The 27,402-nt window shown below is 51.9% G+C and overlaps 1 protein-coding gene across 1 annotated transcript in view; it reads right to left on the bottom strand.

Moving 5' to 3' along the window:
* The window catches only part of Stk10 (serine/threonine kinase 10), a 100,031-nt gene that overhangs the window by 52,422 nt on the left and 20,207 nt on the right, over positions 1-27,402 (bottom strand). Inside the window, exons 2-4 of the mRNA XM_052758993.1 lie at positions 24,570-24,734; positions 4,364-4,412; positions 1,151-1,300 (exon numbers count right to left, since the gene is read on the bottom strand). Coding sequence (XP_052614953.1) covers positions 1,151-1,300; positions 4,364-4,412; positions 24,570-24,734 — 364 coding nt within the window. The remainder of the gene's footprint in view (positions 1-1,150; positions 1,301-4,363; positions 4,413-24,569; positions 24,735-27,402) is intronic.

Below are 27,402 nucleotides of genomic sequence, written 5' to 3'. Positions count from 1 at the left end.
CCTGAGACACTGAGGCGCCCCCTAGAGGAAGTACAAGGGCTGACACTTCTACTCTGGAAGAACAAGGTGGAGAGCGGGGAGAGGAGAATGAACTAGTCAGTCGTTACCAGGCAGTGGAGCTGAATGCTGTCATACGAGTCAGAAGCGGGGTGCCACCCCTACTGTGTGTGTTCTCTCCACCTGCGCCCTGAGTCCAGCAGCCGCTAAGACGCATGCACAAGCACCGACGGGCACCATGGGCCAACATGGTGGACATGACCAGGTAAAGAAGTTGGAGGAACTTCCAGGCTCTCTCACCTGACCCCTCCTGGGCTTGTGGACTGTGTGATAAGCATGTGCTGTCCATCAAATGGCAGAATTACAGGCATGTTACTTAATGGTGCTGAAGGGAAGACGGAAGGCACTCAGAGCCACGCCTCCCGGAGCAGGGTGTGCATGCGCAGCACGTGGTGTTTAGCTAAAAACTCAGGAGGAAGCCAGACGCAGTGGCGCACGCCTTTAGTCCCAGCACTCGGGAGACAGAGGCAGGTGGATTTCTGAGTTTGAGGCCAGCCTGGTCTACAAATCGAGTTCCAGGACATCCAGGGCTACACAGAGAAACCCTGTCTTGAAAAATGAAACAAACAAAAATCAATTCTGATACTCAGTTTACCTTCCATCACACTCATGGCTGTGTCCGTGGATTCGACCAATATGTATTGAAAATATTCAGGGGGAAACAGCAAGATGGCTGGGTGGGTAAAAGTGCTTAGATACAGGGTCCTTCCCATTTGAGTTTGTCAAACTGGAAGCTAGGGCCAAGCTCTGGCATCATGGGCTATTGTATATACCGCACGGTGCTGACCAGCACCCCACAAGGTTCAAGCAACACCTTCACCTCCGGTTGTCTCCATGCTGCCAAATGTTCCCTGGGCCTGGTTGAAAAGCACTAGAATAGCCTGTGACTTGAGGATGCGGGACACACACACACACACACACACACACACACACACACACACACACGACTGTTGGAACCTCGGAGGCTGTAGGGGTGGCTGTGGGAGTGAGGACCCCACACTCATGCAGCAAAGGCCAGACGGCACCACCAGTCAGGACACCTGCAGTCAGTCACCTCTTGCCTCTCAAGCCCTCACCCAGAAGCCCTTCTTACCCAGCCTGATGTCCCCCTCAAGGGTCATAAGCACATTGCCGGCTTTCAGATCGCGGTGGATGATCCTCTTGCCATGCAGGAAGTCGAGCGCCTCCAGCATCTGGCGGCATACGACCTGAATCTGGGGCTCGGTGAGGCCTCGGTCTAGCTCTGGAAAAGAGGAGCACTTTGTCACTGGGTAGCACTCACCAGGCCAGCACCAGGCCCTTTCTAGGTTGCCACCTGACCCTACACCGCCCAGCAGTGGGGAGCATCACCAGGAGTCTGTGGGCACAGAGACCAATCCTGTTCCCACAACACTGCCGTGGGGCCAACACCGCTGTTCTCCCTAGTGCACAGAAGTGGCCACCAAGGAGCAGAGTGGCTACTTGCTGAAGGTCACTTCACAGACCCAGTGCTTCAGAATTTAGGTTCACAAACAGCACACTGAGATGTAGAGCAGTGTGGCAGGACTCAGAGCACGCTGGTTCATTTTGCTGTGGTAATTGATACAGAAAGGGCTCACAGTTTTGGAGGTTAGAAGTCCCAACAGCATGACATCACCTAAGAGGTTCTTGTGCTGTGCCACATAGCAAGATAGCAAGTGTGCCAGCATGCCGCTAATGCCGCCATGGGGACGGCCTCACAACCGCATCTAACCCCAACGCCCTCCCGGAGGCCCATTCCAAACTCCATTTGTGGGTGAATCTGAGGGCTAAGCTTGCAGCACATGGGCTTTGGGGGTATGTTCAAGCCACAGCACAGAGTGGGTGCTTCTCAGGGGTCAGGGCTTAGTGTGGATGCAGAGTGATGCTTAGGACAGGGTGGGGATGGGCACAGACAGGCCAGGATACGCAGCAATTCCATCTGAACGAGTGGGAGCCCCAGAGGCAGAAGTGTTTGATAGTGGAACACAGGCAGCCCAGAAGAAGCAAAGCTTGGAGGCTGCTGTGGCTGGTGGGAGCATCAGGAAGTGTAGGAGGGGGCCAGAGCCAGGAGGTCAGTCACCAAGAGCCTCTGCATGCTGGCTGGGGACTCTCCCCACCACACAGTGTTTGTTGGAGACAGAGTCCTCCTCTGAGATTCAAGGATTAATAGACCAGAGCAGGTGGGGAACAGGATGAACATTCTAGAAAAGGGAATGGCTGCACCGAAGACACGGTATGGCATGAATATCGAGTCAGGCTATATGTCAGAGAAGGTGGCAGAGGCTGGAGGCCAGCAGGGCCTGATAGAATAGGACTGTGTGTCCTTTCTGTGATGGCTGCACGCTACTGGGTTCAATATGGAATCCGTAAGTGGGTCTGGGTAGCCAGGAAAGCAATTGGGTTTGCACTTAAAAATACCCCTCTAGGGGCTGGAGAGATGGTACACAAACGAAGGTCCAGCTTGGGAGTGGAAGCAGAACCATCAGAACTAGTTAAGAAGCCAGCACACCACACACACGCACACACCACACATACACACCACACACACACACACACACACACACACACACACACACACACACACACACACCACACACCACACACACCACATAAACACATACACACATACTCACACATACAGCCACACCCACATCCACCACAAACACACATCATACATACACACACACACCACACACAAACACACACACACACACCACATAAACACATACACACATACCCACACATACAGCCACAGCCACCACAAACACACACCATACACACACACACACACACACACACACACACACACACACACACACACACAAATAAACAGAGGTACTATTTCCAGATTTATAACCAGGCATGCAGAGACCAATCACAAAGCACTCCGGTTTGGGGTTTGGGGTAAGGCTTGATGCTGTCTCCCACAGGCTCACGTGCTGGTCTCTGGTGTGGGAGTGTGCAGTTGGTAGAGCCTTTATGAGGCAGGGCCTCAGTCAGGGTCATTAGGTCAAGGAAGCCCCACCATCAGAAGGAAAAAGCCTGGTCTCAGGTGGTACTTGCAGGAGCCAGATGTTATAAAAAGAACAAGGGGCTGGCCATGGTGGCACACACTTTAATCCCGATACTCCCCAGTCAGAGGCGAGAGGATCTCTGTGAGTTCAAAGTCAAGCTAGTCTATATAGTGAGTTCCAGGCCAGCCTGGGCTACATAGTGAGAGCCTATCTCAACAAACAAATAGACAGACAGACAGACGGATGAAACAAGGAGCTTCCCCCTTAAGCCCTCTGACTTCCTTCTCTCCATGTCATCTCTTTTGCATGTTCTCTCCCCATTGTGACCCTAGCCACCAAAAGGCCCTTAGAACCCCCCGACCCCTCCCACGGTGAACCTTCAGCTTCCGGAACAGAGCTTCCCAAACCCCTCTCCTCTATAGAACCCAGCCTCAGGCATTTTGCTGGAGCAGCAGGAACAAAACTAAGGTACAGTATTTTATTAGCATCGATATCAACCAGCCTTGCCAAGGACATCGAGACCTGATAGCCCCCTCCTGAGCACTTACAAAACAGGTGGGCACTGTAATGAATGTGCCCCTGAGAGCCTGAGGGCTGCTGGGAGATCACTGTCTCTCCCCTAACAAAGGGGCTAATGCTGTTGTCAGGGTAGGTTTGTTCTCGTGGAAGTGGGCTCCCGACGATGCCCTTCTGTTTCTCTCGCTCATACCCTTCCTTTTCTGCCTTCAGCTGGGTCGCTTGCCTTGCTTTTGGACTTCCCAGTCCCTGAAGCATGAGCCACATCAGTACCTGTTCTTGTTTGCTTGTTTGCTTGGTTGGTTTTTCGAGACAGGGTTTCTCTGTGTAGCCCTGGCTGTTCTAGAACTCACTCTTTAGACCAGGCTGGCCTCAAACTCACAGAGATCCGCCTGCCTCTGCCTCCCAAGTGCTGGGATTAAAGGCGTGCGCCGCCACTGCCCAGCAATATCTGTTCTTGATCACTCATCCAGCTGCAGGTGTTCTGTGGTAGCAGCAGTAACAGATTCAGACACTTGGGTGTCCCACTCAGCGCCATGTGGAAGGCATCATACATTCTCACAGTCAAGGAGGCTCAAAAAGGTAAGCAGCCGATATAAAGACACACAGCATCTTGAACAGGAAGTGCTCATCTTCCAGTGAAAGGCCAGCACTCTCTCCATACCCCGAAAAGGGGCAGGGAGCTAGAAGGGAGGAGGGACCAGTCAGAGCTGGCCAGGAGCACATACAGGGCTCAGGGCAAATCCTGCATTCCTAGCAGCTAAAGAAAGACTTACCCAGCATGATGGCATCCACAGCTCCCCCAGGGCAGAACTCAATCATGATCTGTAAGAAATACAAAACACAGCAATGAGCAGGGGCCCTGTGCCTTAGTGCCTGACCTACCCTACCCCGCTGCCTGGGACGTATCCATCTGTCCATCTCCTCCCTACCATCCCACCCTCACAGCAGTCTCTGATACCCAGAGAGGATGCCATGGGCACTTTATCTTTCCAGAAAAGAAAAACCAAGTTGCCACAAAACCCAAAGCTTCAGCAACAGCTTCAACAGCCAGGCCTAATGTCTTATTTACATGCCCCTATAGCCCGCCCAGACTCAACCCTGCTTCCTACACCATCCCATTTCCCATGCTCTGAGGCCAAGAGCCTTAGAGAACCTCCTTACCAAATCCAGGGTGGCCATAGCCTCACAGAATCTTGTGCCAAAGCCACCTACCAGAGCCCTGCTCTAGCTGACTCAGGCCATCAGAATATCAGGGCTTGGGGGCTGGGGGATCAGCTCAGATGTACAATTAGAGGCCCAGAAAGAAGTGTGTCCCACCAAGGCCATAAAGACCGGTGCCAGATCCTAGACTTGGACAGCAGGTTTTCTAACCCCCAGGACATTTGTCCACCCATCCACCCACCCATCCACCCACCCATCCACCCACCCACTCATCCATCCATCCATCCAGCACGCAGACCTAAATGCACACTTAACAGGTGGCAGGCCAGAGGAAACCCCCAGCAGCTAGTGAAGGACAGTGCACAGGTGATCCCTGCCTGAAGCACTCTAAGCAGATCTTTGTCATCTTCCCGAGTGGAGACACCACCATCATGGATACTCTATGGACACCTTCCAGCTCCAGTCCCAGGGATGCGACTTGGCAGGGAAAAAGCCAGGACCGTGGGCTGACAAGGAAGCTGGGTCCCTCTAAACAGGAAAGCTACATTCAGCCATGACCCAGGTGGTCCCCACCAGCTCTCCAAACAGAGGGAGGAGGCACTGCAGGACTATGATGGGTCCCAGTCTGACCTTCTAGAGCAATGCTTCTCAACCTTCCTAATGCTGTGATCTTTAACACAGTTCCTCATGCTGTGGTGACCCCCAACCACAAAATTACTTTCGTTGCTACTTCATAACTGTAATTTTGCTACTGTTATAAATTGTAATATAAATATCTGTGTTTTCCAATGGTCTTAGGTGACCCCTGTGAAAGGGTCATTTGACTTCCAAAGAGTTGCGACCCATAAGTTGGGAACTTGAGAACCACTGTTCTGGAGGCTTCCGGGTGATGTAAAGATGAGGATGGAATGAGAAAGGGCTTTGGTGACAGCCACAGCTCCTTAGGGTGCCTTCAACTCTCTGGACTCATCTCCTCAGCTCTAAAGGGGACTGCTGCGCTTCTTGCCCACAACTGTGGCCAACCACTGGGTTGTATGGCGGGATGAGCCAGGATGGGATATAGGGACCCACAGGCCAAATGAGGCCAGACTGCATCGAAGGGTGAGCAGTCCTAGAATGCCAAGTGGGGCTGTGAGCTGGGCCAGCAACGTGAGAGGTACCAGGTCTTAGGAGCAGCAGACAGTCGACCCCACCAGCCCCACCACGTGCCACAGAGAAAGGGCACTTGTCTGCTTGCACACCGCTGCCCACAGGAAGGGAGCATGCAGCTCCGAGACAGCTAGCTCACCCTGCCGGTCCATCAATGGCAAACTGACCTCTCTCATCTGACAATAATGGCTCGAGGAAGTGTTCATCTGCACATCCGGTATACCAGGGAAGGAGAACCACCACACTTGCCCATTCACTCACACTCACCCACTCACTCACCCACTCACTCACTCACCCACTTACCTAGTCAGTCAGTCAGTCACTCACCCACTCACTCACTCACCCACTTACCTAGTCAGTCAGTCAGTCACTCACCCACTCACTCATTCACTCACCCAGTCACTCACTCCCCCACCCACTCACTCCCCCACCCACTCACTCATTCACTCACCCACTCTCCTCCCAGGCATCAGAAAATTGCACAGCACCCTGTGAGTAACCTTTCCCAGCTCCACAAGAGACCCAGGGGCTCCTATCAACCACTGGGAAAATCATCCATAGAGCAGTGGTGGAAGACACAAGTCCTAGTCACCATGCAGGGACAGCAGGTGAGATGGTCAGGTGACTGGCACACCCCACCCTCCCAGGAACACCAAGTCGATCCCCCTGGTCAGGGCTCAGCCAATGTAAGCTGCTACCGTTACTCATCCATAGAACTTGGGATCTGTTTTATTCTATTTGTTTTCAGACATGGTCTCACTCTATACCTCTGGCTGACTTGGAACTCACTCTGGAGACCAGACTGGCCATGCACTCACAAAGATCCACCTGCCTCTGCCTCCCAAGTGCTGGGATTAAAGGTGTGTGCCACCAAGCCCAGCTGTGTTTGTTTTTGAGACTCCATGAAAGCTACATGTGACATATGTCAAGTTATCGCTTGACACATCACATTGGAAATCACATGGGAAAAGGGTCTCAGTGAGGGACTTCTAGATCAGGGGGCCTATGGGCATGTCCATGGAGGGCTGTCTTGATGGTGTTAACTAACGTGGGCAGCACCATCCCTGGGTTTGGCCCCTGCACTGTGGAAGAGTGGAGAAAAACGCTGAACACAGCATACGTGTGCTCACTCTGCTCTGCTCATGGCTTGGCTTTAACTTCCTACAGTGATGAAGTGTAAACTGGAATCACGAGCTGGAATAAACCCTTTCTCCTCTAAATTGCTTTGGTCAGGGTGTTTTAACAGCAGCAACAGGAAACAAAACCAGGACACCATCCTCTTCTTCTTACCCAGAAAACTCCAAACAGGGCAATGTCTGCCAGCAGTCAGGCCGACCCCCTGCGCCCCCGGAAGCTTCTGCAGGGCTTCTCGCCCCTCAAGCCACTGGAGGAACAGCCTCCAGCCACTTGCCAGCTCTCTGTAACACAGGCAACTACTGGCTTCTAGACCTTCTGCAAGGATTGAAGGAGTGCCGCTTGGGAACCAACAGACCCAGCCTGCCATGCTGTGCACAGTACCAGGGCCAGACAACCCCCTTCTCTGCCAGGAATCATCAAAAAAGAAAAGGTAAACCGTCCCTCCTGGTACTCCATTAAAGGACTGTGATCGGGAACCTCCCCAAGTCTCAGTTTCCTTATCTATCAAATGGCACTGAGCTCTGCCTCCAACGTCACCGGGACACTAAGCAATGCTTGGCTGGAAGGTCCAGCAGGAACACCACACTGCCGTTACACTTCTCTGGCCCCTCCAGCAAATCAGCAACTGCCCCTCGGGGACCACGGCTGCCCATAAACATAGGGTTTCCCAGAACCACAAGCTGTTGGCACACCCTCGGGGTTATCACAAGCCACCACGAGAAGTCACCAGGCCTAGGCGGGCCCTGTGCCTCCTAGTTCAACCTCCCTTGCACAACACTCATACACAAGGGCCCCCACACACTCAGCCTTCTAAGGTCGGTCATCCCTGGGAAAGCTGTGCACTCTGAGAGTCTGGCTTTCTTCCTCTTCTGCAGTTCAAGAGTTCAGGACTCCTGTGCTTCCCTTTTATCTGTATTTTGCCTTGGCTGCTGGGAAGCTCAGAGTGCAGTTAGCCTCCTTGGCTCTGGCTGGAGTCTCATGCCTCACTGGGTTTTTTTAGCCTCTAGGAATTCAGGGATTACCCTTGGCTTTCCAGCAGCACAGGGTTAGAGGGGGCTTAGATTATCATCACCTGGGGCTTTCACACAGCTACATGGAGTTTAACTAGGAAAAAAATAAAACCAAAAACCAACAGTAACCAAGTCTGCCCTCTAATCTACTGGCTGGCATTCACGGAATCCACCAACCTTTGGGTTGAAAATATGAAGAATAAACATGTCTGTAATGGTCATTTTTCTTGTCACTGTTCCCTAAACAACACAGGGTAACAACTATTTACCCAGCAGTTGCACAGTATTGGGGTTTGAGAGTTTAGAGACTGTAGGTTATATACAAATACACTACTACAGACCAGAGTCTTTGGTGAATATTGATGCAAAAATATTCAGTATAGAGCAAATCATCAGCCACTTACAGGTGGGATTAGACCTCAGCCTAGCAGGATTTACTCTATGAATGCAAGGATGGTTCAACATACAATAATCTGTTACTGTACTATTTTGCACTAACAGAATGCAGGGAGAAATAACACATGGTTGATTCAATGATGCACCAAAGGCTCTGGTCAGACTAGACAGCTTTGTGAGAGACATTCAACACGCATGGTGCAGAACACGGCTTCATCACAGACGTCAACCCAGAGTGACCCTGTGCTGGAGGGCCTCGGGTGACCCTAGCTGGAGGCCAAAGGTGGAAACACAGTGGTGGGAACACCGCCTCAGCACAGCAACACTCACAGCTGAAAAATCTAAGTTTCGGGGTATAAAAATCATGTGAAAACCACAGAATGTCCCTGAAAGCAAGGACAGATGACACAAGAGAAATGGAAAGACATCAGGTTCACTGATTGTAACCTAAGCTTGTTAAAATGGGACACCACCCACTGCCACCTACAGGCTCACCACCCACTGCCATCTACAGATTCACCACCCGCTGCCGTCACAGGCTCAGCAATCTCTACCAAGTCCTAACAAATCTTTTATACAAATGGAAAAACTCAGCCCCAAGTTCACAGGGATTTTTAAGGAGTCCTCAGCAGTCAAAACAACCTTGAAAAAGGAGACCACAACTAGAAGTCTCACACTTTCTGAACTTGATCTCAGCTCAAAGGTTAAGAATCCAGAAGTCTTACACTTTTAAAACATACTCCAAAGCTACACAAATTGATACAATCTGGCAATGGCACAAAACGTAAAGATGAACAAAACAAGAAGCCCAGAAATAATCCCTCATATATATGGCCCAGTGACTTTCAGCAAGGATGTCAGAGTTGGGGTGTGTAAAACTGGACATCCACAAGAAGAGAAAGAAGCCAGACTCTTGCTGTACAGAAACAGTAATGGAAATTCGATGAAAAGTTGGCTATAAGCAGAAACTGTAAAGGGCCTGAGAGAAGCAATAGTTGAAGCTTCATGACACTGGTCTTGGCAGTGACTTCATAGACAGGACACCAGACATATAGGTGCTGCCACCAGAAATGAGCAGATGGGCCTGTCCAATGCAAACGCTTCTGTGGAGCAGAGGAAAGGTGGCCTGCAGCCCAGGGACACACCTGCCAACCACCACCACTTCCTAACAGGCCCATCTCCAGACAAACTCCAGATGAGTTCCTAGAAGCCAGCAGCAAAAGATACTCCAACATCCCCACCAAGACTGGCTAGGACAGAACGGATATGTTTCCAAAGACAAGTGTACAAGCCAAACCAGGAAAGCCTGCCTGTCAGACTGCTGTTATCAGAGACATCGCTATCAGTGCTGTTGAGGGGACATAAAGGGAACCCTGACCCACTGCCAGAGGGGACACAATGTGGAGGTGCTGCTACAGAACACAGCGTGGAGTCGTGTGGTGACCAGAATTCAAGAAGCTGAGGCAGGAAGATTGAGCTCAAGGCCATCGTGGGTTTTCTCAAGAAATCTAAAATGGAACATAGGATCCAGCTATCCAACATCTGGGCATTTACCTAAAAGGATTAGAACCAGGTGTGGTGGTGCGGTGCAGGCCTTTAATTCCAGCACTCAGGAGGCAGAGGCAGGCAAATCTCTGAGCTCGAGGCCAGCCGGGCCTGTTACACAGAGAAACCCTGTCTCAAAAAAACAACCCCCCCGCCCCCCCCCCCCCCCGCAAAAAAAAGAGGATTGGGCCGGGCGGTGGTGGCGCACGCCTTTAATCCCAGCACTCGGGAGGCAGAGCCAGGCGGATCTCTGTGAGTTCGAGGCCAGCCTGGGCTACCAAGTGAGTTCCAGGAAAAGGCGCAAAGCTACACAGAGAAACCCTGTCTCGAAAAACCAAAAAAAAAAAAAAAAAGAGGATTGGAACCAGGGTCCCAAAAAGCTGTGAATACTCCCACGCTCACTGAAGCACCATTCACAAAAGGCAAGGTGTGGAAGCAAGCTATGTGTCCATGATAGATGGGTGACACACACGGAGTATGTCACACAAAGAAGAAAAGCCTGCAGTATGGCAGAAGACAGGCATGCGCCTGGAGGATGTTGCGCTAAGAGAGAGGAGCCAGCATCAGAAAGACAGATACTGCAGATTCGTTTATGCCAGGGACCCAGTACTGACAAACACAGATCCCAGAGCAGAACCAGCTGCCCAGCTGTAGACAGCGGGCTACTACTAAATGGACACAAAGCTCCAGTTACTCAAGCTGAGTGGCTCTGGAGCCTGCTGTCCACACTGTAGCAATAATCAACAGCAATGTATATTCTTTTTTTCAACTTACTATTTTTATTTTATGTGCATTGGTGCTTTTGCCTGCATGTATATCTGTAAGGGTGTCAGATTCCCTGGAACTGGAGTTAGAGACAGCTGTGAGCTGCCATGTGGGTGCTGGGAATTGAACCTGGAAGAGCAGCCAGTGCTCTTAACCGCTGAGCTATCTCTCCAGCCCCAGCAATGTATAGTCTACACTTAAAATTTTGTTAAGAGGGCGGATCCCATGTGATGTCTCTTCCTCAAATAAAAAGTAAAGTTTTGAAAAAACAAGGAGGTATGGAGAGATGGCTCAGTCAGTAAGGTGCAGGCTGTACATACATGACAAGTTCAGATCCCCAGCACCCATACAAAAAACTGGGTGTGTGATGAATGCTTATAATCCCAGACTGGGCACTGGGGAGATGGAGACAGGAGGATCTGTGGGGCTTGCTGTCTAGCTGGTCTAGAAGAATCAGTGAGTTCCAGGTTAGGGAGAGACCTTGTCTCAAAAAATAAGGCATGTGATTCGAGGGCGGGGTAGAGGAAGATACTCGAAGCTGACCGCTGTCCTTCGTAAGCATGTTTACAGAAACGCAAACACACCCTCACACATGCACCAAGAAAGTAAGACAAAACACAAACAAGCAAAGGCCGGCCTCCCCACACGGGGATGTGGGTGGTAATTCTAGCAACTGAGGCCCTAGCTGTTCCTAGCCCCTCTTGCTGGAGGCTTGTCCCCAGCACAGCTGGTCTCCTTCCTCAGTACATAGGAGATCCCTGTTGCCTTAGCGACCTCTGCTTGAGGGCGCCTGATGGGGGATGTGACAACAGCCTGGAGTCACTAGCTTCCTTGTGTGGCTGAAGGCCAAGGAAACTGGAGACCACTGTGGACCACACTGCCCTTGGTTAGGCTAAACAGCTGTCATGAGGCAGGCTCTGGGGCCTCTGGGCTCCACTGCTCTGGCCATTTGTGAATGGATGGGAGATTCATGGGGCTCGGGCCCTGTACCAGGTGCTATTTCAGCGACCATGACAGAACAGGGATAGAGCAGTGACAGGCCATCCCTGCCTCACTGCCTTGTACATTCTTGGGCAATCTAATCACCGGCAGAACACCCTAGCACCCATGAGTCACTCTAAAAGACACCCTGTTGTGGTGGTATTGTGTTCCCCAAAATATTGTGCACCCTAAAAAACTTATCTAGGGTCAGAGAACAGAACAGCCACAATATTAAACATAGAGGTTAGGCAGTGGTAGCACATGCTTTTAATCCTAGCATTCCAGAGGCAGAGATCCGCCTGGATCTCTGTGAGTTCAAGGTCACACTGGAAACAGCCAGGCATGGCGACACGAGCCTTTAATCCCAGGAAGTGATGGCAGGAAGCAGAAAGGTATATAAGGTGTGAAAACCAGGAACTAGAGCTGGTTAAGCTTTTAGGCTTTTAGCAACAGTTCAGATGAGATCCATTTGAATGAGGACTCAGAGGCTTCCAGTTTGAGGAAACAGGATCAGCTGAGGAACTGGTGAGGTGAGGAAGCTGTGGCTTGTTCTGCTTCTCTGATCTTCCAGCGTTCACCCTAATACCTGGCTCTGGGCTTGATTTTATCAATAAGACCATTTAAGATTCATGCTACACCCTGCCTTCCCAGACAGCATCCTCTCTGCTGCCCTGAGCTGTGCATGTGAAGCAGCAGGAACTGCGCATGCGCAGGGCTGGGGGACCCAGAAATGCAGATTCTCACATCTCCACCCCACACTCCCCCTCCCAACTCAATGCTGACCCCAAGCAGCTGGCCAGCTAAGTCACAGTAAGTTCCAAGTGTGCAGACCTTCCACACGCTCTACCACTCCATCCCGACTTCCAGGTTGGCTAACCCTGCCAATCTCAAGGTGCCCTTCCATGACACCTAACCCAGCTGATGTGCTTCTCTGATGCCATCCCCTAAGCAAATGCCCTGTGTGCACAACTGCTCTTCAGCAGCTTCCCTGTCAGAGGCTGGCCTCTCAGATAGGGGGTGGAGCTCACTGTAGCAGGGACCCAGCACACATGCCTGATATATGGTAGGTAGGTACTGATAAATGTCACCTCCTATGATCAAAAGTAGGTGATATTTTATTCACATTTTAGATATGGAGACCTGAATCTCAGAGTCAGGTCATGCAAATAGCAAGTAGCAGAGCCAGAACCAGGATGGGGGCAGGGGAGAGGAGTTAGGTGGGCTCTGTGAGAGATCTAGTGAGCATCCATCCCCTTCCTCTGCCTCAAGGAGGAAGCCACAGGAAGCTTGAGTCACAGGCTCTGGGTCAGTGAGAGACCGGGCCCCTCAGCCTCTTGGCTCTAATCCTTGGGCCCTTCCATGCTACACAGGGACTGAGCAGGCTGCTTACTCCGAGATAAGAGGCCAGGATGTCCCAGCCCAGATAAGAGTGGCCTGGCCACTCCAGGGCTTAGACATTAACTTTTACAGCACCCAGACAGCCCCACCAGGCACTGCCACAGCCCTAACCATCTCCCCAGAGAGAACTGAGTCACAGACCGTCCAGAGGTGAGCCACCACCCTGCTGACCTGCCGGACTCCGGGCCTCAATACTCCTCCACCCCTAGCCTTTCCCGAGGCCACTACCATATACCGGCCAAGACTAGGAGCTCAGCTGACCAATACATGTGAAACTCCTGAGCACAATGAGGGGGTCTGGACATGGCCCCACAGAGGGCCACTGACATCCCACAAACTGTCTTAACCCTTTCTCGGCCTGAGCCTCTATTTCTCTGTCTGGAAAAAAGACCCTTTGCAGTGTCAACAAGTTTAGGTCTCCGCGTGACTGCAGTCACTTTATCACAGAACAAGCAGTTTGTGTTTGTGAAAGTTGGTTGGTATTACCCTTCTGCAGAGCCTGGGCCTCATACAATTGTCCATCAGTCTGTGGGAATCTGGCCAGGACCCAATGGATAGAAATCTACCAATGCTCGAGTCCCTTACTGAATGGCATTGTGTCTACGCAGAACCCACACATCCTCCCACGTACTTGAAAGACTCCAGATGAGTGACAGCACCTAATTCAGTGGAAATGCTGGCTGAATGGTCCTTCTCTTGTGCCATTCAGGCAATGCTGACAAGGAAAGATGTTCGGTACAGACGATGTCGAACCCATAGGTACAGAGGGCTAGCTGTGTATGATTAACATGTGTCTGCGGAATGGCTTTAAGAGGTCCAGAAATTAGGGCAGAATCACTGACCTGGAGCTGTGCTAAGCATTTTATAAACACTCCTTAAGCCACGAGCGGTCATTCTGTACAGACCCTGCTGTACAGATGAGGATACCGAGGTCTGGCAGGGTAAGGGGCTGCCCCAAAGCCATTCAGCACATAAGTGAAGAATCAGGAATAAACTCAAGCTGACGTTACTCTAAGACATAGGGGACAGCTGAACCCTGCGGCCAGCCATGAACAAGCCACCTTTCTGGGCTCATTTCTCCCTGAGGAAGCAAGGCCAGTAACTGCATCTAGTCCTAGGTCAAGGGCTGGGGGCCTCCAGGCTCTCCAACACAGTGCTGGAGACAGAAGCTCATGGTTAGTCAACCAAAGCCTGAAGGAGGAAGTCAACAGAAAAAAAGAAAAAGCAAGAGTCAACATAAACCCAGCCTAGTCCATCAGCTGCCTGTCCCTGTAGGTGGAGTCCCAGAACCTCCCCACCTCCGAGAGTCGCCAAACAATATGGCCATTGAGTAGGGCGCCTACACCCACTAGGCTTCCGAGGACCGGCCTTGTTCCTCTATGCCAGTTCCACCCACCACCCTGCAGCAAGCCTGGGTTAGGAATCCAGCTTTCCCTGGCCCTGGCAGCCTTGGAATGAGGCCTGAGTCAGAGGCAGTAAGGCGGGTTCCTGAATGCACGCAGGGGTGGAGGCGGCAGTTCTGTGATGCTACTCTGCCCTCAGCCACCCCCGCTCTGTGCTCATACCCAAAGGTGTTTGCCCAGGCCCAAGGCATCCCGCCAATAGCCCTGGGGTGACTCAAGTGCAGACATTCCTCACTCCTAGATTGTCCCAGAGGTTAGGGATCCCGGCTGCAGGCTCGGAGTCTCCTGAGCTGGGGTCCTGGCTGCTGTGCAGGAAATGAGAAGTCAGAGCAGGGCTCAAGCTCTCTAGGGAGGGACAAGGGAGTCCCTTTTCTGCAGGGAGGATTTGCTTTGGCTGGCTGGCTGGCTGGCTAGCCACCATTTCATAAGGCTAGCCAGAAACAGTACTGGGCCCAGAAAAGAATAAACCAGGCCTATTCCCAGGCATGGCCACCAAGGACTCAGGACAAGGACATGGAACCCTTCAGACAGGGCACACGGGACAAGAGCCCTATCAAGGATATAATATGCAGGCTCTGCTCAGAGCTGGCGCTCCCGATTATATAATTTACTGAAGGCTTTCTAGCACTGAGTCCCTGAGAGGCAGGCAGGGTTGTCACAAGAGAGGGGTGGTGACATGGGACAGTGGGTACAACAAGCTGATACCACCTGCCAGCTCACAGAGCCAGAGAAGTACGCAGGGGCAAGGTCCCGTGTCCCACCAGAGAATAACCAGGGGCCGTGCAGTGTTTCCACACCTTCCCACGGCACACAGTCTTCACGGAGCCAAAGCATCTGTGTGGCCAGGATGTACCTGGGCCTCCACCTGGGGCAGGCCCCTCTGCCCCTAGCTCATCTCAGAAACTGCAACCTCATCTGTCAAGTTTGGGAAACTGCAGAACCTACCTCCAGGTCACAGTCAGATGCCTGACACAAGGGATAGCTAGTGTTGGGTAAAAGTGTACCAAATGCAGATGTGGCTAGTGACACCCGAGTCGCATCCTCACAGGACGCTTGCAGTGACCAGCCCAGCTCCAAACATATGTCCCCAACACCTAAAACTTCCTGACACACTATGACTGATTCTGTGTGTGAACCAATGACAGATAAATGAAGAATGGCCCCGCCTGCTCCAGGGGGTGGGTGTCAATCCCATGAGACTGGCCTGTGGAATGTCAGACCCACATAAGCAGTTTCACAATGGGGCAGAGGTCACGGGGTAAAGGTTCTCTCGGGGACAACCCTGTTGAGGCCTCCTGAGAGGACAGCAGGGGAGTGGCCAACAAAAGGGGATACCCCAAAATCCAGGAGAGCAGAAGGAGTAACACCTGCCTGGCTTCCTGCCTTGGACTGTAATTATGGGTCCTTGTCAGGCTCAGCAGGACCCTGCTGGAGTGAGAGCAGGTAAGCTCAGCTGCTGCATGGGGACCCTTAGGGATAGAACCACCGTCAGCTGAGCCAAGTCAGCCGTCTGGGTTCTCCTGCATAAGGTGCTGTCTTGGGAAGGTTCATGCTAATTCAGAGGCTGGGGCAGCTAGGCTCATGCTCCTGGTGGGAAGCTACGCACTCCAAGGCCCGCAAGGACCTACTCACCTTTCGCTGGGCCTGCCTCTTACAGATTCTCCCGCCTTTCACGATGTCACCTTTGGGACCAAACCCCAGTACTTGAATCCTCAGGGGACAAACTTCACCCGAACCACAGCACCCTCCTTGAGCCTCCAGGAGCCCATGTGTAAAATGGGGATGGCAAAAGGAAATGTACCTGCCTCAGAGGACAGAGGGGCCTGTGTGACCACAGCACATTCAAGAGAGAGAGAGAGAGAGAGAGCGCGAGCCTCAAATGGTAAGCAGAAGTTAGTGCTATCAGGGAGCCCAGGAGGAACAGACACTCAGTGCCCCTGCCCTGGGGCCACAGACCCCTGAGAAGGACTGCCCTGGCCATTCAGATGGCACGGGATCCAGAATTAAGAATTACAACAGAAGGGGCAGGCTCATTCAACAATAGAAAGGGTGGGATCAAAGGCACAGACCCAGCTGCCCGGGGAGGGGGCACCTCTTGTCAGGTCATTGAGTCAGGAGAAGGAAATAGAGACCTTGAGGGAGGGGTGGGGGCAGAGAGGTACTTGTCAATAGGCTTGAGTCCTGGGAGTCACTCAGCGCCAGCCTCCCCCTGCCAACACACACACACACACACACACACACACACACACACACACACACACACACACATCGCCACTCCCACTCAGCATGCCTTGGGCTACATGGAGCATCTTTCTCTTTGGTTGACTTATTTTACTTCACTCATATTGGGGACTATGCTATGGACTGTGGTAGGTGTGTGATCACCTCAGACAGTTATCACTCTGTGTTTAGAACATTCAAAGTCATCTATTCTGAACTGTGCCCGGAAGCATACGCACACACACCCCCTCGTTGGGACTCCCCAGGGCAGGCCTCCTGGCTTCTGAGCATTCAGGCCTTAGGAGGAAGCGCTGTGGGAGGAAGTGGCTTTTGGCACTCTCTTCTGGAAAGACGTCCTCTAGGTCCTCTCTATTCACTTCAGCTTTGGTAAAAATGTGGGATGAAAAATACTTCATTTCCTCTCATTTCCACCCTAAGACAATCGGTGCAGGCCGACAGCAGAAGATACTGAGGTCTGCAGCTAACTGAGGGGCACATCCCAGTCTGAGGGCCGTACCAAGCAAAGTGTATCTGCAGGCACACGTGGCCTGGGGCTACCAGTGTGTGTCCTTGCTCCACCAAGGGTAGGTGTCTCCCCACCACAGCGGTAAAAGGCTGTGGGAGGGAGGGACTGTTGGCTCTCACCCAGGGCCATCTGTCCAGGGACACTTGGCAACATCTGGAGGCAACTTGGGATCTTGGAAGGAAGGTATCCTGGCACTGCTGGATAGAGGTGAGGGGTGGTGCCAAGCCTGCCATACCCAGGACAGCCCAGCAAGGCTCGTCTGCTCCAAACTGCCCATAGTCCCAATGCTGACCCTGGTGCAGACTAAACAGTCTCAAAAACTCAGGTCCTACTCTGGGGCCACACAGGAAGGAGTGGGTGGGTGGCTTCCAGCAGCCAGTGTCCCTCTTCCCACACGATGTCTGTGGAAGCTTCATCAAGAGAGGACTCCACAGCTAAAAACATGGGGTTCACAGTGAGCAATGAGAAATCGGCTCCGAGGTGGGGGAGAGAGCACCATGCCCAGGCTCTGCCTGTCCACCCCACAGTGACACAGACAAGTCACTCTGGTCCTTCACCATCCCACCCCAAGCAAGAAGCCCTCCTGACCTAGTGTGGCTTGGTCTGGCCAGATGTCCTTACCACAAGACCATTCCCCCACGGGGGCCTGGCAGGAGGGCGGAAGTGTCACCTTGTATTGAGGTTGTCTTTCCTCAGTCTTTGCTTGCCCTCCCAGGGGGCCTTCAATGGAGCAGGACCCAAGCCAAGGTTTTTCATAAGGGCAAAGGGCTCAGCCACAACAGAACATCTTTGTTTTATTTCTATGGCAACGGACCCAGTTTTTCACCTAAGGTGGTGATATGAAAGCTTCTTTTTAAATAAGTGTCTTTAATGTCTAAAAAGTGAGATATCTTTTTTTAAAGCTGCAAGTACTGGGGCTGGGAAGATGGCTCACTCAGTCTGCCAAGCAGGCATGAGGACATCCTAGCACTCACATAAAAAGCTGGGTACGGTGGTCTGTGCACCTGCAATTTCAGCGTGGAAGGGGTAGCGACAGGTGGATCCCCGAAGCTCAGAGGCCAGGTAGCCCAACGGAATCAACGAAATCCAGGTTCTGTGAATAATGGTGCCTCAAAATTAAGGCAGAAAGTGATTGAGGAAGGTAAGCAACACTGACCTCTGGCCTCCACACACTCATGAGCGCTGTAGAAATAATGGGGCTACCTCCTAATTAGCTGTTCTCCCTGTTACGAGGCTGCCTGCTCACTGCTGAATTCCCAGCCGCTAGAACAGGCGCTGTGGACAACCTAGTCCCATTTCATTTCACTCTCAGCCAGACTCCAGCTGAGGCAGCACCAGTCTGGTCCTCTACAGCACCTGCCTCAGGACCTCTGAACTTCCTACTGTTGCTACCAAACTTGCAGAGGTCTGCCTCCACCTAGCCTTCTGGGATCCGTTTCAATGTCCCTGCCCCTTCCCCGGAGGTAGGTGTTCTCCTATTGCAGGCCCTGGCTCCTGACCACACCCCAGAAATCTATGTCTGGGGCGCTTCCCCACTGCATTGCTCCACCTCACTTGCTCAAGTCCTCCCACACACGTCTGTGTTTTAGAGTGTGTTTCCACTCGAAGACTCTGAGCCCGGGGAGACCAGGGACCTGCCAGACTGTGTCAGTCCCACCGCATGACCCCTGAAACTGACCATGATGGGAACATTTACACAACAGAAATGGGCATTAGCTAGAAGCCTGAGTGTTTCATCCAAAGAGCCTCTGTGCACACCCAGAACACAGCTTCCCTCCCAACGTTCTAACCAGTACATGCTGGGAGAGAGGCCCAGTGCATGCTGGGAGAGAGGCCCAGTGCACGCTGGGAAAGAGATAAGCTGTCTGCTGGGAGAGAGGCCCGGTGCATTCTGAGAGAGAGGCCCAGAGACTGCCATCTGGTTTAGGGGTGGGGTGGTGGGGACAAACACATGGCCAAGGCCCATGGTCAGCCATGGTGGATGAACTGGGAAGCCAGGGGCCTGTCTGGTTCAAGGAGGAAACCGACCATTGGCCATTGTACTCACTTCTAGCTAAGTTAAATGTTCAAATCCACTCAGCTCAGCTACTGGGCACACTGAAGAACACAGGACACTTGGGATGTGAATCCTATGGGAATTTTGTAACATATGACTAGATAAAGGGTTTCAGATGGAAGCTTAAAATCTTTTTTTTTTTTTTTTGGTTTTTCGAGACAGGGTTTCTCTGTGTAGCTTTGCGCCTTTCCTGGAACTCACTTGGTAGTCCAGGCTGGCCTCGAACTCACAGAGATCCGCCTGGCTCTGCCTCCCGAGTGCTGGGATTAAAGGCGTGCGCCACCACCGCCCGGCTAGGAAGCTTAAAATCTTTTAACTTTTAAAAATGTACCACAAGGACAGAGCACACACAGGACTTGAAGACAGAATAAAAAAGCAAAAATGTCTTGCTAATAACTTCTATATTGATCATATGTCAAAATGGCCTTTTAAACTGGGTTAAATATTTTGTTTTTGTTTTTTGAAACTGGGTTTCTGTGTAGCCCTGACTGTCCTGGAACTCACTCTGCAGATCAGGCTGGCCTCAAACTCAGAGATCCGTTTGCCTCTGCCTCCCAAATGCTGGGACTAAAGGCGTACTCCACCACCACCAGTCATTAAAAAAATTCTAATTTAAGAAAGACTCGCCGCCCCCACCCCTACCTGCCCTTTCAAACACAGCTATCAGAAACGAACCCAAGAGACGCAGTGTCCACAGCTCTCATGGGTCTGCAGCCTGCCCTTCAAGGCATGTGGAGCCGGGTGTGTGTGTGTGTGTGTGTGTGTGTGTGTGTGTGTGTGTGTGTATGTGTGTGTTGTCCACCACTTGTACCATTCAATATTTAAAAGCAGAAGTGGAAATGAGGAGCGGCTAAAGGGACTGCGCTAATCTGTAAATTCTGGAAGACAGTGGCCTCATGTTGTAAGACGGCAGGCAGAGGACTACTCTGGGGCAAGGAAGGTCCATCTCGCCTGTTCGGGATGCAGGAGCTCGGCGAACAGCCAGCTCCTCAGTGTCCAGCCCTGGGAGCAGCCCTTACTAGCTCTGGTACACACCTACAGGGGAAAGCTGGCTCCCGAGACCACGCAGGAAGCCTGGGCCTCAAGCCACCCCACAGAGGTGTGGCCCCACACCCCACAGTGTGGCCTCCAAACTTCAATCTCAGAACCACACGGTTTCATACCTTGCTTCTTTCTAACTCCTATGCATCCTGAAAGGCACAGTTCAAATGCTCCTTCCCCCGTGTTCTACATCACATCCTTAGGCTTCTGGCCAGGTCCACTCTGAACTGCTTCCCGACAAGACCCAATGCTTTACCTCTTGCCCCCAAAGCTGACGTTTTCCTACAACACAGAATGTACTTCCCCTGAGCAAAACTGCAACTGGGTTGCCAAGGCCTAAAATAGATGTTTTCAAACGTCAACCACCATGACTCACCTAGAAGGCTTTCAAACTACAGGCTGCTGGGCAGCACCCTGCTTATGACTGGGGAGGGCCAGGTGGGGCTCCATCACCGACGTGACTGATTGTTCCAGGAGGTGCTGAGCCTGCTGGTCTGAAGGCTGACCTCGATAAGGTCAGATGTAAAATCTTCCCCTTGGCATCCAGGCCTTGCACAATATGGTCTCCAATTATTGTACCAGCTGCACCTCTCCCCAGGGGTCACCCCAGTCCAAGAGCAGCAACGACGCTATGAAGTTGCCAAAAGAAGTCACACCTACACTGACCATTCTATAAGAGCTGACGGACGGGCTGGAACTTCAGTGAATGGGGAAGTTTGAATGTTGCAGCTCCAGAGCCAAATTATCTTAGGCCATCTTGGCCCTTTTAAAAAGCCATTCATTGCCCACCTCTGTGTGTGACCTAAGAGCCTGTGAGTACTACTCAAATCCTTTTGGAGTGTAAAAACAGGTCCCTAGCTTTCATCAACCCAAAAGCTAAGAACTGTCAGCATCTGAGGCCTATGGGAGAGATTTCCCCAATTTGCTGTAATTGCCTACCCGATGTTTCCACCAATGTGGGACAGTGGGTAGGGGTGAGATGGATGAAGTGATGTGGATGGGGAGAGATGGATGGAGTGATGTGGATGGGAAGAGATGGATGGAGGGATGTGGATGGGGAGAGATGGATGGAGGGATGTGGATGGGGAGAGATGGATGGAGGGATGGTGGATGGGGAGAGATGGATGGAGTGATGTGGACGGGGAGAGATGGATGGAGTGATATGGATGGGGAGAGAGTGGGTAGGGGAGGGATGGTGATGTGATGGTGTAGGGTGTCTCAACTAAAAGGGCAAACACACAGTAGCAGGCATGGCACCCTAACTTATTTTAAAACTCTACTATGAAAACATCTAGAAAATACATTTTGAGGGCAGCAGTGAGTGGCGCACGCCTTTAATCCCAGCACTCGGGAGGCAGAGCCAGGCGGATCTCTGTGAGTTCGAGGCCAGCCTGGTCTACACAGCAAGTTCCAGAACAGGCTCCAAAGCTACACAGAGAAACCCTGTCTTGAAAAAAAAACAAAAAACAAAAAACAAAAAAGAAAGAAAACACATTTCTAATGTTACCAGTGGGTCCTCTGGCAAAAAAAAGAAAAAGAAAGAAAAAATTCAAGCAGTTTTCATTTTTTGCTTTTCCCATTTTTCTTCAGTAACTACCCAAGTGACATCAGTCATTTCTTCTTTCTCTAATTGCCTAGAAACAATCACTATTACTACTACTATTAGTGTGTGTGTGTGTGTGTGTGTGTGTGTGTGTGTGTGTGTGTGTGTGTGTGTGTATGCACATGCCATGATGCATGTGTGGAGTTCAGAGGGCACTTTGAGAGTCACTCCCTCCCTATCCATACATGAGTTCTGGGGACTGAACTCAGGTCCCCAGACTTGCAGAACAAGTGCCATCCAGCCCTAGAAAAATAGTTTTCAAAGCGACTCCAGGACATTAGCTGAAGTCTGTTGTTCATCTGCTGTATTTTCTGCCGAATGAGTGAAGAACACTGAAGCTCTGAAACAAACACCACAACAACAACCAACACAAACACGACAAACACAACAACAACCAACACAACAGAAAGCGGTCCCCATGAATCAAGACAGAGAAAACATGAAGTCTGGCTTCATCCACCGTGGGCTCTGAACAGGAGGCTCACCTCTCCTTGTTTCTGTTTCTTCCTCTGGAAAAGAGAGACCACCTAGTGATTCTCCCTGTCCTGCTCCACCTCCAGGGTCCCAGGGGACGGGGGACAAACAGGACTTTAGAAATTTGAAGTTGGCTGTGTGGATTTTATCTCACCACTCCTGCCCAAGTGGCTCCCCCAAGAGATGCTCCAAGCAGTAAAAAGAAAGATACAAGCGACAGGGGACAGAGCCCAGGGTGGGGGGAGTGACAGGGGACAGAGCCCAGGGTAGGGGGAGCTATGCCATGGCCTGTGTGTACCCCCACGCAAGAGTTCAGGCACTGAAAGCCTGGTCCCCAGTGTGGTGATGTTAACGGGAGATGTCATCACCTTTAAGAGCGGAGACTAGTCATGAGGTCACAGAGACAGGCCCTAAGAAGGGACTAATGAGGAAGGAGAGCCTTTCTGGGACCTTAGGAGCTCTCTGGCTCCCAAAATCACTGAGATTTTCTTCAACAAAACCCTCCATGATTCCCACTGACCTGAGCCCATCGTGAGAGCCCAGCCAACCTTGGCACCACGGTCCTGAACCTCTAGGGCTGCATGCCAACTAAATGTCTCGTGTTAAGAAGTCCTTCCTCGGGCATCTCCCGGCAATGGGCACCAGCCTAACACAAGCTGGGAAGGCTAGCCCCTGTCCCTCAGCAGTGACTTCCTCCTGCTGGCTGTCATTCCTGCCTGTGAGGTGAGAGCATGGAGCCTTGGGAACTCTCTATTTTCCTAAGCAGCCGATCTCCTTCTCCAGGGAACCAGGGTTCTCTATTTAGCCCCAGTAAGCCAGGCAGTCTGTCACGGTAAAGCCAAGACTCTACTTCCCACCGGGCATGAAAAATGACAAAGCATTCCTGGCCAATACCCAGCTCCCCGGTGTTCTGAGACCTAACTAGACATGGAAACCCCTCCAAACACACCAAGCCACCACAGCAGTGAGCACCACGCCTGAAACATGCCTTTCTGAACAAGGCATGCTTCTGAACCACCTCTCCCTCCCACAGCGGCAAGACCTGGGCTCACACAGCCCCAGGAATGGCTGAGATGTCCGGCGCCTGAGGACTCTCAGCCATGCCTCCAAATGTCTGCAAGGTTCTGACACTGCCAGCCACACCCAGAACTTACTGGAGATGTTTCTTACACACATATCACTTCGCTTCCTTGGTGTCCAGAGTTTAGAGGGGGATTATTTACATATGTGTCAGCGTATGTGTGTATATACATAGATGTATATGTATGCTACGGGGCTGGAGATTTAGCTCAGTGGTAGAGCACTTGCCCTGGACTCAATTCCCACCATTGAACACACACACACACACACACACACGCACACACGAGACTTGGCAGAAAACAAGTTTAGCAAGATGTACATTCTAGGGCATCTGGGTTTTGCCAGCTGAGGGGTGTCAACCTGCTGACAGGGGTTTATGCAGGGTTGCCTCATCTTATGAAGCCAGTGAGGTCCCAGGACCCTTGCAGGAGCCAAGGGTGATGCTCAGGAGGGAAGAGCCTAGAAGTGGGAGAGATGTGAGTCCTGCAAAGGACCCAAGATCAGCATTCAGGCACCCTGTCCACACCAGGCCTCTGGGCATTCATCCAGAATTCACCCATTTAATCCTGGAGTGTTCCATGTCCAAGGCACCATGAGGTGAGAATTCCTTATGGGGTGCCGTGCTCAGGCTCGAAGGACCTCAGACCTAGCAAACACAAAGACTTTACCCCAGGGGAGCTGCCTCAAGCCTCCCCAGCTGACGGTATAAAATCGGAAATGCTCTGAGCAGCAGTACCCTTTGGACTGCTTCCGATTTCTAGATGAGGGATGCTCATCCATCCACTCACGGAGGGTTGGTAACGGGTCCAGCCTTCTCTAGCTCATATGCTACAGCACAGGATTCAAGGATAGCACAGACTTTGGGGACACTTTTCTGCTTCTGTGGCCTCAGCCTGAGTGTGGGAAGTGGGGTTAGTGTGAGAAGGCGGGGCCAAGGACTCAGCAGCCAACTCCACCTTCTCCCTGCTGTGGCCCTGACTCACAGAGCAGATGCTGAGTAAGCACAGGGGGGGGGGCGGGGGGCACACTCTTACCCACAGCTTCCCATCATAGTAATAGGCCCCCAGGAGCTTCACGATGTACGGGTGGTCGCAGGTGGCCAGGATCTCAATCTCCACAATGTAGTCCTCCAGCTCCTCCTCGCTCTTGGTCTCAATGACTTTGGCTGCTGCCAAAGCACCGGTCTCCTTGTTTTTGGCCTGGAAAGTGGAGACAAGGAAGGTTACAAGACAGGCTGGACAGGAGACGGCCCTGGGAGGCTTCCCCGCCCCCCAAACAAGTGTGAAAACAGAGGTGGATATCTAAGGGTCCGAGACACTGACCTGACAGACACTTCCCACCAATGGCCGGGCACACGAGGTGTCGACAGAGGGGAGCCCAGACCAGAAAGAACATTCCATGTGCTTAGTAAGGAAGTAAGATATAACCATGCTATGGGAAACATACAAAAATAGACTAGTGCCTACACACAGACACACAAAATAAAGTCGTTATAACACAAAAATGAAAAGAAAGAAGAACAAAAACTCTGAGGAAAACTATTCCTGACAGCCGGCCAGGAAAAGCCTGAAACAGAGGACTCATGAGCATTGTCACTGTGCGCTGTTTAAGGTTCGTGTGTGTGTGTGTGTGTGTGTGTGTGTGTGTGTGTGTGTGTGTGTGTAGGAGGGGTTTGTGTGCATGTGCCTGTGGGGGGGGGGGGAGGGTTTGTGTGCATGTGCCGGTGTGTGTGTGTGTGCGTGTGTGTGTGTGTGTGTGTGTGTGTGTGTGTGTGTATGTGTGTGTGTGTGTGCATGCCTGTGTGTGTGTGTGTAGGATGGGTTTGTGTTTAAGTGCCTGTGTGTGTGTTGGGGGGGGTTCCTGTGTATGTGTATGTAGGGAGGTTCATGTGCATGTACTTGTTGGGGGGGTTCATGTGCATGTGCCGGGGTTCACACGAATGTGCCTCTGTGTGTGTATATGTATGTGTGTGTTCCTGTATATGTGCATGTAGGGGGGATTCATGTGACTCTGTGTGTGTTGGGCAGTTTCTGTGTATGTGTAGGAGGGTTTTGTGTGCATATACCTCTGTGTGTGTGTGTGTGTGTGTGTGTGTGTGTGTGTATGTGTGTGTATGTATGTGTGTGTTCCTGTGTATGTGTATGTGGGGGTTCATGTGCCTGTGGAGGGGGTTCGTGTATATGTGCATGTTGGAGGGGGGGGTTCCCTCCATGTATCACGGCATAACTGCCTTCTGGCTACATGTCACCTGGGCAGAACACCGCTTCTTATCTGATGAGAAAGAGAGAAAGCTTTTGTCAGCTAGGATGACACAGTCAGGAAACAGAACCGTAACAGGAGCTGCTGAGGGTGTGCGAAGGAGAACTGGAGGGGTGCGGGACGGCAGCGGGCGACCAGTACAGAACTGGAGGGGTGCGGGACGGCAGCGAGCGACCAGTACAGAAGAACTGGAGGGGTGCGGGACGGCAGCGGGCGACCAGTACAGAAGAACTGGAGGGGTGCGGGACGGCAGCGGGCGACCAGTACAGAAGGAGAGCTGGAGGGGTGCGGGATGCAGCGAGCGACCAGCACAGAGCACCCTACTCCAGGGACCATCATATACGTGCAACACCACTACAGGTTCAGAGCCAAAGGAGCCCGAAGTAGGGGTTCCAACTTGCCAGCACACCGCACAGCATCCCCACAGCCAAGGGCGAGACCCACCTGAGGGCTACCAAAGAAACTAACGCATCCATACAATAGTCTGTTGTTCCACCACAAAATGCCACAACTGTGACAAATGAGCCTTGAAAATGCTGCTCTCTGGGGTTGGAGAGATGGCTCAGTGGTTAAGGGCACTGGCTGTTCTTGCAGAGGACCTGGGTTCAATTCCCAGCACTCACATGGTGGCTCACAACCATCCATAAATCCAGGAGGATCTCTGCAAGTTTGAAGCCATCCTGGTCTACACTGAGTTCCAGGACAGACAGAGTTATATAGTGAGACGGTGTCTCAAAAATAAAATAAAATAATAAAACAAAGCCTTGGAGTCACTTAGGAGCTGTGGGCCTTGGAAAAGCTAATGTGATAAACATGTTATTAACTCTATTTTGCCAAAATTCCAAAAAGAAAGAGTGAGGCAAGCAGGAGGGTGGAGGCAGCGCCACCACCCCCCCACCTCACAAGGGGGAGGCAACGCCACCTCACAAGGGGGCCCCCCCAAACAGGACGCAAGACCCACAACCCCCTTGGTGTCCTTCAAGCTGCAAAGGAAGCTGCTAGAAACTTTACCCTCTCTCCGCCCCCACCTCCACCTCCGGTGCTCACAAGGGCCGTGTTCACAGTGTTGACAGAGGACACACTGTGACGATGTGGCCCTAGACATCAGCAGCACAGGGGTAGTGGGTACACCCCAGGGCCGTGAACACCCGTGCCCCACCCATGTTCCACCCATGCCTTCTTGGGGGTGCTGTGCCTCTCACCCACTGCGACCTCTGCACACCCAGGACAGCCCTTCCTGTGCATCTTCGGCCCCCCGGGTGACAATGCACACTCACCCAGAGGGTCAGGGTACAGCAACCTGCAGCTCAGACTCCCGCTGCAAGGTTGAGAAGCAAGGCCAAGTCCAGAGAGGGGACACACATGCCTGGAATTTGAACCTGGGTCATTTGCCGTCACAGATTCTCCACATTCTCTAGGGCAGTGGTTCTCAACTGTTCTAACACTGTGATCCTTTAATAGTCACTCATGTTTTGGTGACTCCCAACCATAAATTATTTTTGTTGCTATTTCATAATTGTAATTTTGCTACTATTTTGAATCATAATGAATCTCTTTTCTGTTGGTCTTAGACGCCCCTCTCAAAGGGGTCGCGACCCATAGGTTGAG

This window comes from Peromyscus californicus, unplaced genomic scaffold (assembly GCF_007827085.1).
Source record: "Peromyscus californicus insignis strain IS unplaced genomic scaffold, ASM782708v3 Scaffold_3__1_contigs__length_106647218, whole genome shotgun sequence".
In the NCBI taxonomy this organism is placed as follows: Eukaryota; Metazoa; Chordata; class Mammalia; order Rodentia; family Cricetidae; genus Peromyscus; species Peromyscus californicus.
This window is presented reverse-complemented; position numbering and strand designations above follow the sequence as displayed.